The sequence below is a fragment of the Silene latifolia genome, chromosome 5 (assembly GCF_048544455.1).
Source record: "Silene latifolia isolate original U9 population chromosome 5, ASM4854445v1, whole genome shotgun sequence".
Classification (NCBI taxonomy): domain Eukaryota; kingdom Viridiplantae; phylum Streptophyta; class Magnoliopsida; order Caryophyllales; family Caryophyllaceae; genus Silene; species Silene latifolia.
Genome location: NC_133530.1, coordinates 9,058,096 through 9,075,054, shown reverse-complemented (window position 1 = coordinate 9,075,054; position 16,959 = coordinate 9,058,096). Strand labels below are relative to the sequence as shown.

Below are 16,959 nucleotides of genomic sequence, written 5' to 3'. Positions count from 1 at the left end.
TACAAATTCTATTACTAATCATGCAACAATCCAACTTAAATTATAAGGAAAGACAATTTAATTCAAGAAACAATGAAGATTAAACTAAAGGCACAAACTTTAACTCAATAAACACAAAGACTCAATCTTTAACATGAGAAATTCAAAGATTCAATCTTGTAAACAACAATGGTGAATAGAGAAAAGATGAACAAGAGAGAGAATAACAACAATATAACATAAACAATTAAGATTAAACTTGAAAGAAAAGCAAATGTAAACAAATGAAATTATGAAGAGAAATTATACCAACTCAATAGCAAAGAAAGGAACTTGGATTGAAATATGGAAGGATTCTTCAATTCTCCAAATACAACCCAAAATTACTAATTGTAAACTAATGAAAAGAGAAGAACTTGAATGAACAAAAGAAGAATTAAACTAATAATTAAAGAAAGATAACAACTTTTTATTGAATGAAAATAAGAGAGGAAATATGAGGGTTTTACAATATTGAGAGAGAATAAGATGAACTAGTCTAATTTCTAAGGTGGTTTAATTAATGGGTGGTAGTTGTGTAGTTTGTGTGGTGTGTCTTTATACTTAGGAGTACTAATCTAATAATAATAATAATAATAATAATAATCACACCTAATAACTAACACAAATACACGTTTAACAATTGAAAAGGGGAAAAGTCATTAAATCAAACAAAGGGAGCAGAATTGAAAATCACGCAACATGAGACGTCCCAGCCGGGTGGCCGGCCGTCGGTGATGTCACCGGCTGGGAACTCTCTGGAAAACTTGAGGAATTTTGGTGGTATTCCCAGCCGGGATGAGGGGCGGCGGTCGGTTGACCGTCTGGGAGTACATTTTGATGCGAGATGAGTTGCGAGCCGGGTAGGCGGCAGACGGGTGCCCGTCTGGGAGTGCACGATGCAATTGGAGCGATTTTGTTGATTTGTGAACTCGGGTTGATGGTTGATTGATGCCGGTGACGGAGATTGAATTGGGCTCGGGTTTAGATGTCGGGTTTTGTTGCTTGATTAATGGTAAGCAGGTGGTTAATGGTGGAATGAGGTTTGTTGATGCCGTGGTGATGAGGTGGAGCTCGGGTTTGCTCTTGGATTGGTGCTGCTGGTGAATGGTGTTTGATGATGATGATGATGAAGGTGAAATGTTGAAGGTCAAAGGTTGACTTTGATAAGTCAACGACTCATTGTTCCTTCACCCAATTACTTAGACCCGTCTTGCTCACCAATTTCCGTCTCATTGTTCCTCTAGCTCGAATCTCCTCTTTATTATTCCGCCTCACCTACACATTAAATTAATATATTAATAAATTAATAGTAATAATACTAATATTATAATAACAATACGACTAATTATTAAATATGACTAAGCGGACTAATTATTATAAATTAGTAATTAAATGAGCTATTTAATCATATAAGCACACAAAATCGAGTCGAATAAAAGGATTAAATATGGGGTAAAATGACACTAAAATTATACATATCAAATCTCCCCACACTTAAACCTTAGTCGTCCTCGAGTAAGCTCATTAAATAAACTAAGACCCATAATGTAAAAGACTAGCTAAACTAATAATATCCGATGAGAGGCAATTAACGGGCCTTCTCCGTCCCTTCAACTCACACCGAAACACAATGAGGTATGCATTCCGATGCAAGGAAAGTGGGGGCTTGCGGAAAATTGGACACGTCCAACATTAAGCACACAAATAAGCAATGGATGCATCACAAAAAGTCAAACCGCTTTCCTCATCTAAGCGGCCGTTTTGTTTTCAAAAACCGAACAAAGAGAGTCATTAGTGGAGGATGTCGTCTCCGGGTCTTACCAAGGTGTCGACTCCCTAATTCTAGCTCAAGTAACCAACATTGACAACACGAGGTGCTTAAGAAACAAATTCTAGGCGGGAAAGAGGAAGTACTTCGCTATACTCCCAAGAATGACACGACACACGCAAGATTCGACTCCATATCAAACCTTTGACCAAAAGGAGACCAAAGACCGACTCTCACGGGTTTCACTAGTCACTCAAATGAAAGAACGGGGTGATTTTTGTGACAAAAAGTAACCAAAATCACTCTCCTAACTCGACTTGCGAAGCATGCCCACAATCTAATATGGTACTATATCCAATATCCGCAAGAGAAATGTTAAATGATGCACATATAAGAGAGACAACCGGGTTGTAATGGGGCTTGGGTTCGGTGAAAAGGGGTTGGTGCAAGCACCATTTTTAGGAAATGTGAGGCTAAAGATCGAGTAGTCGCCACATCTAACCAATTCACTAAACTCAACCAATGCAAATCTTCACAAAATATGACTAGATTGTCATTTTCAAAAATTATTCAATACTCTTCAAAACAAACTCAATTTGCAAATTACCAACCCTTTATTTGAGACAAAAATATACATTCTTTTCTTTTTGTTTTTTTCATTTCATTTTTCTCTTTTTCTATTTGTTTTTCTTCTTCATTTTTTTTTCTTTTCTCTTTGATTTTCTTTCTTGCATTTTTCACGACTTGTTCACCTCTTATTAGACAAAAGTAGCCAAAGTTGCACTTCACTCATGTGGCTTTTCGATCATACACCTCAAGATAAGTCAAAATTTCAACCCAAATATACTCCACAAAAGAACCACAATGACGAACTACTCAACCAAGGTGAGTTGTTTATGGGATGTAGTTAATTTGTTGGCAATAGAAACGATAAGGCTTAGGCTCAAAATGGGTTAACAAAAGGAAATGATTGACTCAAGGGCATAACAAAAGCTTATTTGGCTATTGTGAGGTTACTTTATTGAACAAAATTGTCTCAATATGCACATCTACACTTCTACGGTAAGGAATGAGCACCATACTTGTGCGTTTTGACATGACATACCACGTAAGGAGAACTACTCTCATGACCTAGATGGGACCGGTTTGATGGACCGGCCATATGGAGGCTCTATCCTCACATTTTAGTAGCTATGTCGGACCAAGGTCAAGTCTCGAGCCTAATACGGTCTCACAAGGTGGTCGCAACTTGGTTGTTAAGCTAGACTTCCGGGTTTTGCAAGCAAAAACTATAACACGTGTCATCAAAAGGCACAAGCTATCAAGAGGGAAATGACACGAGCAAAACGATTATCATCATTGACGACATATACCCTCCACATTTAGACCCTCTATGCAACCATTTACAAACACGATGCAAAGTGTATGAAATGCAACTAAACATATGAACAAGCTACGTGAATGCAAGAGTGAACACATATATACATGTCTAGTCTAAATGCATAAAATATCTAGTCTTAACAACACACCAACAACACAATCATATCCAAAACGGTTCCCAAAAGGAACACTCACATCACATATCCCGTCCTCCTCCATGCTTATGTACAAAAAGAAAAGGAAGGATAAAAGAGAAATGATTGGAAGAATTTTACCAAGCGTCTTCTCCGATGATTCATGTGTTGCCTATCAAAATGGTTAGGACAAATGCAATATATATAATATAAACAATGCAATATTTTTGAAATTTTTGAAATTTTTCAATTTTTAGGCATTTTTGTGATTTTCTCAAATTAACAAGCAAATATATATACAAATATAAACAATATGCACAAAGTGGATATTTCCCTCCCCACACTTGAAATTTACATTGTCCTCAATGGAACAAAGTATAGGGAGAGAATAGGAAATTAAAGAACATATTTTTTATTTTTAAAATCTTTCAAAATTAAAGAACTTGTTTTTGTATTTTTGAAATATTCATTTTTTGGAATTTTTGAATTTTTTTGAAAGAAAGGTGCTATAAAATAAATAACATGTTTTTGAGATTTCAAATTTTTCAAATTTTTATGGTTTTTATATAATGAAATTAAAATGCAAGTAAAGTATAAGTAAGAGAAGAGAATAAATACAATTTAGTGGTTATTGAGGGACTCCACCAAACCTCTCATGCAAAATTGTCTTGCTTGAATCTCCACTTAGCATGATCCATGTCACTCAAGGCACGGAGAAGACGGTCAAATGCTCTATCAAAACCTTCAACTAGAAACAAGGAATGCCAAGCTATAGAAAACCGCACCCGACCTCTCTTCCAACGCTTCTTCCCGTTCTTCCTCTTGCTCCTCTCGGAATTGTTTCTAGAATCCTCTTGGTGTTTAGGATCCTCCATTTCAATGTAGTAGCTAGAAGGAGAGACGGACGGAATCTCATAAACCTCATAGAATGAGGAAACATCCTCATGGTCATCAAGACAAGGAGAGTGGTGAAGAATAAAAGGTGGAGGAGTCAACCTCTCAACATTGAGGTTCATAATATTATCATTTTTATCCAATTTCTTTTGACTCTTCAATTGAACCGAATCACTACCAAATATGAGAGCTTCAATTTCCTCCAAGCTAGAATCAAAACTACAAATGTCGTAGTTTTTCTCATGACTCCTCAACTCTCCTAATATGGCAAGTTCGAATTCATCAACCTCCGTTTCCCTTTTTCCTTCTTCCCCACACTTGTCATGGACAAGAACTTCTTCTTCTTCAAAGATTTTGTATGGAGGTGGTAGTGGGGAGTCTTCCTCGTTATCATAGACATCCCAAATAGAGGCATCAAGCCCTTCATAACTTCCCTCTCCACACTTATCATTTTGCAAGGAGTATTCATAAATGTCCCATAAGGGAGGGCCAAGTTCATCTTCCTCACAACTCTTGGTATACTCCATTCCGCCTCCATTAAGAGCCACTTCTAAGGCATCAACTTGAGCCTCCCAAGAATCATTTGAAGAGTCATCTAACCAAGACCCAACATCAAGTAATGATTTTGGGGAGTTCAAATACAATTCAATTTCCTTCATAATTTGAGGTTCAAACTCACTTTCTCTCAAACCATCTTCATTCAAATATTCTTTCATATCAACATCCACTATATAGCAAGAGTCACTCATAGAGGGAAACTTCATGGACTTGTTGAATTGAAACTCAATCTTCTTATGCAAAAGCTTACACACTTGAAGGAGCGAGTTAGCAAGACAAACGGCACACCAAGGTGTGCAAAGCAACTTAGACTTAGTCTAAACTAGAACAAAACAACTAATATCATGCCAATGCTCCCCGGCAACGGCGCCATTTTGATAGCGGGGTTTGTCGCACCCCCCGATCAAACAATTTACTCAACTAATGTAGTAGGGTAGTCGAGGTCGAATCCACAGGGAGCATGGGTGATTACTAATTGTCTAAATTCTCGTGCTTAGCTAAGTCGGCAATATAAGATGAGATTGTTAAACTAAACAACTAACATAAATGAAATAAAATGCAAATTAACTAAAGATGATAAATGAGTAAGAGAGGATTAAAGTTGTAAATCAAATGAATAAAAGGCCTAGAACTCGGTTCTCCCACAACGATTCATAATTCCACATACTAATTCCCTAGGCTAATCGTTTAGGTAAACGGGCAAGGAGGAGATGGCTCTAATTCGCCTAGAACCTCCCTTCCGGGTTCGCAAAAGGACACTAGCTACTCCGACTAACCCCCCTCCCGGGTTCGAAAGTTGGTATTCCTAACTCAAAACCCAACAACCACGAAAACATGCATTTTTCCAAGGAGGTCAAGAATTTGGTCAAGATCATTAAGTACTCATCGTATTCCGGGTCATCCCACTCCTCCTTCCGGAGGTCGATTTCAAACGCTAGTCTAGAGGCACCCTCCCTCGGTTCTCCCTTCCGGTCTCAACCTTAGTTGGTGACAAGGTCAAATTTCGGGCATCCAATTTACAACCTAACCAACTCCCGTTGGTGGACAAGGGTTACAAGTCGACACTACCCAAAATCGATCCTTAAAACATGTGTGATGGGGCATATTCTGTGCCCGCTGACCAAGTCAACATATTGAACGAGGTCAAAGATATCCACAGCAAGCCAATGACTTAGACATCCCAGCCGATGCAGCCTTTCTACCTGCCCGTGTGTCTCGGATGGCAACCTACCGGCCAGGGGCACATACCCGCGTACTCATATCCAAGAACCCTCGGCATGGAGTCAACCAGGCTCGCCGGCCGGCCATAGGTCCCTCGGCGAGGGTAGATCGTCTTTCCACCGCTATGCCACTTGGCCCACTTGGCCACTACGTGACAAAAGGTGAAAGTCTATAAATACTCCTCAATCCTCACTGAGGAAGGGATCCAGAATCTAACCTAAGAACCACTTAAATCGGTATTATCTCTCTCATCTCTCTACAATACACGTCATCAAGCTACATACTACTTAATCACAATAAGTTCACTGACTTGAGCGTCGGAGTGAGTTCGCTTGGCACAAAGCCAAGCCCTCAGTTTGCTCATCGTTGCAGGAGAGGCCGAGGAGAGCAGTCAAGGCTAGAAGAGGCATTATTCGACAAAGCTAGCGTGGTAAACAAACCTACTTCGGAATTCATACCCGGAACAATGTGATTCCTCTAAACTACCCTCACCAATTTCTCCAAACAATTAGCCCATATGAGAATCAATTAGTGAAACTGCTCATGTCGGGTCAAACCGAGTCCTAGTAGAAGACTACTCACTAATCATGTTCCTAATTGCAAGAGAAACAACAAAGATGGAAACTTTATGCATAATCATGATGGAAGTACAAATTCTATTACTAATCATGCAACAATCCAACTTAAATTATAAGGAAAGACAATTTAATTCAAGAAACAATGAAGATTAAACTAAAGGCACAAACTTTAACTCAATAAACACAAAGACTCAATCTTTAACATGAGAAATTCAAAGATTCAATCTTGTAAACAACAATGGTGAATAGAGAAAAGATGAACAAGAGAGAGAATAACAACAATATAACATAAACAATTAAGATTAAACTTGAAAGAAAAGCAAATGTAAACAAATGAAATTATGAAGAGAAATTATACCAACTCAATAGCAAAGAAAGGAACTTGGATTGAAATATGGAAGGATTCTTCAATTCTCCAAATACAACCCAAAATTACTAATTGTAAACTAACGAAAAGAGAAGAACTTGAATGAACAAAAGAAGAATTAAACTAATAATTAAAGAAAGATAACAACTTTTTATTGAATGAAAATAAGAGAGGAAATATGAGGGTTTTACAATATTGAGAGAGAATAAGATGAACTAGTCTAATTTCTAAGGTGGTTTAATTAATGGGTGGTAGTTGTGTAGTTTGTGTGGTGTGTCTTTATACTTAGGAGTACTAATCTAATTATAATAATAATAATAATAATAATCACACCTAATAACTAACACAAATACACGTTTAACAATTGAAAAGGGGAAAAGTCATTAAATCAAACAAAGGGAGCAGAATTGAAAATCACGCAACATGAGACGTCCCAGTAGGGTGGCGGCCGTCGGTGATGTCACCTACCTACTGGGAACTCTCGGAAAACTTGAGGAATTTTGGTGGTATTCCCAGCCGGGATGAGGGGCGGCGGTCGGTTGACCGTCTGGGAGTACATTTTGATGCGAGATGAGTTGCGAGCCGGGTAGGCGGCAGACGGGTGCCCGTCTGGGAGTGCACGATGCAATTGGAGCGATTTTGTTGATTTGTGAACTCGGGTTGATGGTTGATTGATGCCGGTGACGGAGATTGAATTGGGCTCGGGTTTAGATGTCGGGTTTTGTTGCTTGATTAATGGTAAGCAGGTGGTTAATGGTGGAATGAGGTTTGTTGATGTAGTGGTGATGAGGTGGAGCTCGGGTTTGCTCTTGGATTGGTCTTTCTTTGGTGAATGGTGTTTGATGATGATGATGATGAAGGTGAAATGTTGAAGGTCAAAGGTTGACTTTGATAAGTCAACGACTCATTGTTCCTTCACCCAATTACTTAGACCCGTCTTGCTCACCAATTTCCGTCTCATTGTTCCTCTAGCTCGAATCTCCTCTTTATTATTCCGCCTCACCTACACATTAAATTAATATATTAATAAATTAATAGTAATAATACTAATATTATAATAACAATACGACTAATTATTAAATATGACTAAGCGGACTAATTATTATAAATTAGTAATTAAATGAGCTATTTAATCATATAAGCACACAAAATCGAGTCGAATAAAAGGATTAAATATGGGGTAAAATGACACTAAAATTATACATATCAAATCTCCCCACACTTAAACCTTAGTCGTCCTCGAGTAAGCTCATTAAATAAACTAAGACCCATAATGTAAAAGACTAGCTAAACTAATAATATCCGATGAGAGGCAATTAACGGGCCTTCTCCGTCCCTTCAACTCACACCGAAACACAATGAGGTATGCATTCCGATGCAAGGAAAGTGGGGGCTTGCGGAAAATTGGACACGTCCAACATTAAGCACACAAATAAGCAATGGATGCATCACAAAAAGTCAAACCGCTTTCCTCATCTAAGCGGCCGTTTTGTTTTCAAAAACCGAACAAAGAGAGTCATTAGTGGAGGATGTCGAAAAATGCTTTCCTAAGAGACGACCTAACTCCACCGTGGGATGCATTAAATGTGGTGATAAAACTCACCAAATTAAAGAATGCCTCATGTGGGATGATATCAAATCTAATGAAAGAAGAGAAAAGGTTAAAAAGGACTATAAGCATAGAGTCATGAGTGCCATATGGGGAATGTCCGACTCCGAGGAAGATGAAGAACTCATCGAGGAGGAACTAGAGGCTAAAATGTGTCTTTCAAATCATTTTAAAGAAAAAGTCTCAAAAACCTCAAAAATTGAACATTTAAGATGCCTCATGGCTAATCCCGACGATTCCGACTCCGATTTCGACAATGAGGTAAATCATCTAAAAGCCAAGGCTAGAACTTACTCCAAAGAGAAAGTATGTAAGCTTCTTGACCAACTTTTTGATAAGTGTCGGTTTCAAAATGATAAGCTTGAGGTAATGCAAAATGAGATTGAGGAAATTGCTCAAGAGAACTTTAATCTTAAAAATGAACTAAAAGCAACAGACAGCGTCACTGTCACCTCTGAGGCTTATGATGAAGTTAAAAGAGTCAACAAGTTAAACAAACATTTGACTAAAGAACTAGAGCGTCTTAGGATGACCCCCACGGACGTCTCTGACCTTGAAAATGTCAACACTACCTTGGTGATGCAAGTTTCCTCACTAACCAAGGAACGTGATGATCTTTTGAGGGACAAATATGCTCTTGAAAATGAAGTCTATGACTTTGTAGTTGAGGTTGTAGACCTAAGAGAAACAGTATCTAAGACTGTTGCTTCTGACAAAGATTTAGACAAGTCCAGTGAAAAGATTGAATGTTTAGAAAATGAAAACAAGTGTCTAAAAGGTGAGGTTGTTTGTCTTAAGAATGAAATAGAAGTTCTTCATGATAGACTTACCTTTTTTCAAAAAGGTATGCCCGAATGTAGCACTTCTAGGTCTTCTCCTCATCATAGATCCGATGAAATCGTTGATCTAAACAAAAGTCTTGACGAGATGACATCTAAATTTGAAGAGTCCAGAGAAAGAATCATGTATCTCGTGTCTAAACTCAACAACCACACCCATGACTTCATAGTTGAGAAAAGGTTGTCCATAGAAAGTGTAAACAATGATGAACTCAAGAGAGAAAAAGAAAAGAATTTGCATCTCCTCTCAAGAGTCAATGACTTGACCAATGAACTTGTGAGTGCTAAGAACATCACTGAAAAATGGGAAGGAAGTCAAACCGTGTTAAACTTTCTCACGAATAAAATCGAGAGATGTAACAAAGCTGCTGGTTTGGGCTTCAAATGGAACAGTCAGACTGACTGTTGCATCCAGAAGCCTAAAACTGATTTTAGAAAAAGGAAATATGTGGGTCTTCCCGAATACATTATTTGCAATTATTGTGGTAATAACGGTCATGTTTTCAATGGGTGTACAAAAAGATTTGATGACATTAACAAGAATATCAAAATAATTAAGCAAATATGGATTAGGAAAGACACCATAAGATATGTTGATCACAAAAGGGGACCCAAATTCGTTTGGGTTCCTAAACTCAAAGTCTAATTTTGTGTAGGGCTTGGTGAGAGGCGGCTGCAATTGGTACTTGGATAGTGGATGCTCTCGTCACAAGACGGGTGATAGAAGCCAATTCCTCTCACTTAAAGCATACAATGGTGGCACGGTAAGGTTTGGTGACAACAAGAAAGGTGAAGTAATTGGCATTGGAAAGGTTGGTAAGTCACCATTACTTTATGTCGACAACGTGCGGCTTGTCAAAGGTTTGAAGCATAATCTCCTTAGCATTTCTCAACTTTGTGATAAGGGTAATATTGTAGAATTTAGTGCTAATATGTGTCGAATAATTAATGCCACTACTAATGAACTAATACTCGAAGGAAGACGTGTCAAAGACGTATACTTAACTAATTTGAACACTCTATCCGGTCACACCATGTCTTGCATGAGTGTAATGAACAATGATCCTTGGTTATTGATACCTGTCGATGTAAGTATCAAAAATAATATTTATAATTTCCAAACTACAACTAGCAAGCGGTAGTAAGGGTCGATCCGCAGGGAGGTGGGGAGATTATAGTTGCTTTTAATTTTAGTCTAACGGTAACAATGAGGGGGGTTTTGATGTGAATTATAACTAAATCTAATAACATAAACTAAATAAACAAATAATAGTAGCACAAGATGTAAATAATGATAAAAGAAATGCTAAGACGGTCGGTTCACTATAGCTGCGATGGCACATAATCCTAGGTAACTTCGAAATACGGTCGCGAAGGATGGGGAAAACAAGTTCTCTCGGTCCATGTTAAATAGTAGCTACCTCTCGGCCTATGCTACTAATCCCTAAGTCTCATTAATACTAACTCTTGTTCTTGATTAATGATTCCTAATGCAAACTAAATCACGTTATCTCTCGATCTTAGCAATTTAGTCGTTTTAATTCGTTAATTATTGTCCGTTCCTATCTCTCGATCTACGGGATGGTCAAGTTTAAGCATCTATCAAGTCTCCTCTCGGTCTCATTGAAAGATAAAGCACTTAACGAAACAAACAAAGCAAAACCAGACGCGAAGTCAGTCGATCGACCAGCTACCCCAGTCGATCGAACAACCGGCTCAGTCGACCGACTAGTTAAACCAGTCGATCGACCAAGCCCTAATGCGAGGCCACTTATTCTAATGCCATCTACGCCATAGATCCCCTACATCTTAGCAAAGGGTACTTAGCTACTCATACTAGAAATAATGAAAGCAACAAAATCAACAATTAAAGCTAACGAATTCATACTTGAATTAATAAAATGAACAATTAACATAGAACGATAATTTTGGCTATGGGAATTCTAACTAGCAATTTCTAAGCTATGAACGGAAACGAAACTGAATAAGTAAGCTGAGAAATACCGAATGGAAGCAGGAAGGAAGGATCAAAACCGATTGCAAAAGTAACTTTATTGATGGAAAATTTAACTAAAGAACCCTAATTAATTTGATAATCTGAAACTGAATGAAAACTTGATAAATACTGAATGATTATATGAAAACATCAGGTTACGTTATATAGGAATACAACATAACACTTATTCCTAAACCTAATACACAATGGGCTTCTTAATCCTCGATCTTTTAATTTGCGCATCAGCTCGCATGGTGGTCGATCTACCACTGAGGCCAGTCGATCGACCAAAGGTGCTGTACAGAATTGCATTCTGACGATTCCTGCAGCGCGCACCGATCTTAAAACAGCTGCCATTTCTTCGTTACTTGGTCAAATCAGGCGTTCTATGAGGCGTTGGAAAGCTAAGAGGATAAGCTTTCATCTCCAATTGGAATCTCTCGATTATCAGCTCTAAAACTCGAGATATAGCCATCTGAATGAGGCTGCAATATCGTGAAATGCTTCTTTGCTTGTTAAACTCGTACGCACCCTTGCTTTTGCTATCTTTAGGCCTTGAAACGCGCACCAAGCTCATTCCTCGAGTCAATACTCCATGTCAAATGCAATGCTAAGTACTTAGGGACGGATTCGGCTTATTTTCTGCTGAAATCTTCATATTCCTACAAAATCACAAGAAAAGGAAGAAATACACGAAACAAGGGAAATAGTAGCATAAACTACTCAATTGATCGAGTTCTGAAATGCGTGTAAAATAGGGTGTAAAACATCATATAAATGACACGCATCAAACTTCCCCAAACCAAACCCTTGCTTGTCCCCAAGCAAGAACTAGACTCGATCTTAGAACCTAATGGAATGAGTTCAATCTCAGAGCAAAATACAACAAGTAAAGCCTAAACCAATTTAATGCTACAAATCAGCAATCAATTAGCAATATGAATCATGCAAACGAGTTATGTAGTCGTTAAATACTTGCTGAACCGCCAACTATAGAGACTTATCAATTCGGACTCTCACGGGTCGCTCATATCACACATAAGCACAGGTGAATATATGTAAAAGATAGAAAGAAGTAAATATGTAATGACTCTCACCTAACTACGACCTATGAAAACATGCCTGCAATCTAATATGAAAGTAATCTCTACAACCGTACATATGCATTCAACCAAACAAATGACCATGACACATGCCGAGGTAAATATGGATATGTGAAGTAATGGGTAAGAAGAGGCAAAAATGAATTTGGATAAGAGGAGTTAAAGCCAAGCTAGTAACTACATGTCCAAACTATAACGACATCCCATCTTCATGCTCAATGTAAACGATACAAGACGGTGCCAATTCGAGGCACAAAGTTCACAACCTCCATAAAAGTCAACTCCCCGAAGAATATAAATGATAACATGGGGGTGAAAATCACCAAATCATAATAATTGAAACACGTGATTTTTTGAATTTTCTTTTTCTTTGCAATACTCAGTCGATCGACCACTGGGTTCAGTCGATCGACGGACCTCTTTTTTTTCGAACTCTTTTTCTTTTCTTCTTTTCCTTTCTTTTTTTTCTATTTCTTTTCAACTTTTTCAATTCTTTTTCCTCCTTCATTCTTTCATCCAACATTAACTCAATAAGAGCATAATAACCAAACCGCAATAAACACATTCCCAAAAACTAATACTACTAGCTTGACAAAGGTAGGCTGAATATAGGATGTAGTAAAAGGGACAAAAGGCGATTTTTGGCAGTGTGGAGCTCATGGGTAAAATGAATAAAGGGAAACCTCCACCACATGTGTCAACAAACCACAAACCGAATGCATACAGGTATTAAGCAGATTAAATTCATATTTATGCAAATTTATGTAACATGTCTTATAAGGAGTAACTACTCACATCCTAGATGAACCGGTCATGAATGTCACCAGTTATAAGCTCTAAATCTCAGAAAAATGATGTAGTTTGCCAAAAATCTAAGTCAAGTCTCAAGTCCAGCAAATAAATTAACGAAAACTCGTAGACTATGCAAATGATTCTACTAATAACATGTCAATTAGCAAGGCTTAGGCATAAACAGCTACAAATGCAATGTCATCATTGAAATACTACCATTCCGACTCGGCCTACATGCTAAAATAAACGTACAATTTTGGAATTTTTAAAAAAAAAAATCAAATTTTTTGGATTTTGTATATATATAGGAAAATAAACAACAATGCAAACTGAAGTGCAATAAACGTGAAACAGAAATGCAATAAAACATGTGAATGCAATGCAAAATCCTTCCCCAAACCAAATCACACAATGTTCCCATTGTGCAAAATCATGTAATGAAATAAAAGGGAAATGGGAATTTGCGGAATTATAACTAAAATTCACATAAAAGAAGGACTCGCAAACTCACAAGACTTTATGCGCAGCAAAAAGGAAACCTCCCCAAACCAGCGTGAGCTAGGAGGTTTCAGTAGCCAGCAGTGCTACCATAGGTACCTGAAAAGACAGAAAATACCACGCATAAAACCGAGAAAACAATAATGAAGCGGTAATTATGTGCAAAGGTACGAAAATGGAAGAAATCAGAAATAATTCAGAGAATAAAGTGGGAAAAAAACTCCCTCAATTTCGCAAAATGACCCAACACAGCAGGGGAAAGGACGTGAACAGGTACAGCAGCGACAGTGGTCGATCGACCACATCACCCAGTCGATCGACCAGGGTGAACAGGAACAGTAGCTCTTGGAAGCTGCGGCTCAGTCGATCGACCATGGAAGGCGATCGATCGGGAAACTCTTTGTAACTTTCTGATTTCTTCGAATTAGCTCAATAAAGTGAGCTAATATGGTCTATAAACCTGCAAATACACATAACGCGCCCAAAAATTGCGCAAAACCCAAAAATTGATCATATAATTTGGAGGTAAATTGAGGACTCATTTTATCTTTAATGTTGTGGATGAAACTGTAAATGTGCGTCGAACAAATTGTGTGAGTGGTTTAGTTAATAGCTTGTTGGCGTATGTTTATATAGAGGTCTCTACTCATTTTTTCACGACTTGTAATTTCGTGAAATAGCTAAAGGTCATTTTCATTTGGACTTAGTTTTCAGTTTTATTCAAGTCAGTTCAATTTTTACACTTTCAGTCCACAAGAAAAAAGGACTAAAACTCGCTCCATTCCCTATATATGGTTGTTAATGTTTTTGAAGTCGTGCAACGACTTGAAGATGTGAAGTAGTATTGTCTTCATCTTCTAGAATGTAACTTGGGCGTGACTTTTCAAGAAGAATCACTAATTAAGCCTGTGATGGTTTGACAATGTCAAAGTGATTGGATTAATTTTATGTTTACTTTTATTATTGGTTCCGAATTTGCTCACACCATTCATAATTGTATTCTTCTTGTTCTTATAATAAAAAATCTTAGGCATGTCTGTGACTCTGGGTAAAAGGGAATGTCACTCAAACTTAAATCTATTTCTACCGATCATTTAGTGTCCGGTTATATTCGACTGATTCAGTTTTCTATATTGGGTTTGATTAATACCTTTGTCTCCGACTCTCCGGGTTGGGTCGAGCACGTTGCATAGATCTAAACTTCCTACTAAATGTTCAAGACTTGAGTTCAAATAGTTTTGATTTTGTTTAATAATGGCCCAATTTGGATGATAATGACTTGAAAAAAGAATCAGGGATCTTGCCTGAAATACTAGCATTGGACATATCAATACTAGTTAAGGTTTTTTGAGTTATGAGCCACATTGGAAAATCAGGGCCAACTTTACAAGAGCTCAGAAAGAGTCTTTGTAATTGAAATGGAGGAACCCAGTTGACACTAATGTTAACCACCAGTTCTCTGTTATACCGCAAACCTAAATAACTTAACTTGGAAAGATTTGATAAGTGAATAATATTCGTGAAAACTCCCTTCAAAGAATTTGAAGAAAGATCTAATATCTCGAGCATAGAAAGTCTCCCAACTGCTTGACTAATGGAGCCGTTAAGCTGGTTATCATTGATGTATAATACCCTCAAGTAAGAAAGGTTGCCAATTTTGTCAGGAATGGAGCCCCACAATTGGTTATCGCTTAAATCTAGATGGATTAGTGATTGGTGTGAACATATAGATAAAGATTGGATCATATCTGAGAAGTCATACCTGAAATTGGTGTTAGATAATTGTAGGATTTACTAAAGAAATTCTGAATATGTTGGTAATTACTTCCAAACAGTTGAGAATTCTCAGAGAGGTCAAGGTAAACAAGGCTGGTCTCAAATCCACTCAAATTGGACAACCACTCGAATATGGATGTATCATTCAAATTATTTCCTGAAAGGGTAATAGTATCAAGGGTTGTCGAAGAATTAATATATGAAAGAGAGGAAGGCAAGTTTAGGGATAGTTTACAACTATCTAAACGAAGGACTTGTAACTGAGGAAGTTTGTTAACAATCGATAGCCAATTGTTTGTAGTTAGACTCAAATCAATACCACCCAAATCCAACTCCTTCAGCAACGTTAGTTGTGATAGCCACCTCAATTTTTGCACCCTCATACTATAAGGATCATATTGAATATTAAGATTAAGATATGTTAATTTGGACAGATTTCCGATTTCGTGAGGAATGACCCCTGTAAATCCAGCATGGGAAAGGTCAAGGTGCCTTAAATTAGAAAGTGAGCCTATAAATTTGGGTATTTGTCCTCGAAAATGATTAGTGCTGAGGTCCAAGTATTTTAAATGTTTCAAGTCAAGTATAGATACACTTATTGTACCTTCTAGACAGGATTCGTCGGGCAGGGGCGTAGGAAGACGGAGGGCAGTGACATGGCCAGAGTAGTTATAGCACATAACACGACTCAAACTCTGCAAGTATCCAGTGAGATTTTATTGTAACTCAAAAATTAACGCAACTATAATGAGGAACATTCAAGTCACAATGTCGACGTACATAAATAAATGTTCCCAATTCAGCAAAGGAATCTACATACTTCATCTATATCTACATGATTTGTAATTGTTTCCTGCTCATCTTGTGTTAACAAAAGACTGTCGATTGATTACAATAGAAATTGGGTCTTGGAAGCAATATCAGCAACCCTTGAACAAATTAAGCGAACTCGATAATCAATTGTAAAACATAAAAAGTGTACGGAGTACATGCAATACAAGATCAGTGGATTGATATTGAACTAGAAACACTTACGAGATGGCCTCAAGTTCGCTTCCATAGTCCGGGTAAATTCACAATAACCATCACATAAATCCGGTCTTTGATGACGTCATACAAACGGAAGAATGCATGTCTCTAAGATTTTTTGACAACTAAAGTACCACAAACTCCCCAAAATCCAATAATAAAACCAAGCACCCCACTTATGTACCGACCTATCATAATAAAATTATCGTTATGCCGCTCATTGCCTACATTTTTGGGAATTACGACTGCTTCATCTCTATCACATTTAGGGAGTGGTGTTCCGCAAAGTCCGGAATTTGTCATATTTTGAGTCTTATTAAAACACTACTAAGATAATTCGCAATAGTGACGGAAAATATGACGGAAAAAGAGAGCTGTCAGATGACACGCGAAAAT

The 16,959-nt window shown here is 37.7% G+C and overlaps 1 protein-coding gene across 1 annotated transcript; it reads right to left on the bottom strand.

Moving 5' to 3' along the window:
- Window positions 1–15,006: 15,006 nt before the first annotated feature.
- LOC141654777 (receptor-like protein EIX1) lies at window positions 15,007–16,359 on the bottom strand. The gene is made up of 4 exons (XM_074461893.1): window positions 16,315–16,359; window positions 16,139–16,229; window positions 15,521–15,994; window positions 15,007–15,455 (listed from the first exon to the last, which is right to left on the bottom strand). The coding sequence occupies exons 1-4, from the start codon at window positions 16,357–16,359 to the stop codon at window positions 15,007–15,009; spliced, it is 1,059 nt and encodes a 352-aa protein (XP_074317994.1).
- Between the last annotated feature and the right edge of the window lie 600 nt (window positions 16,360–16,959).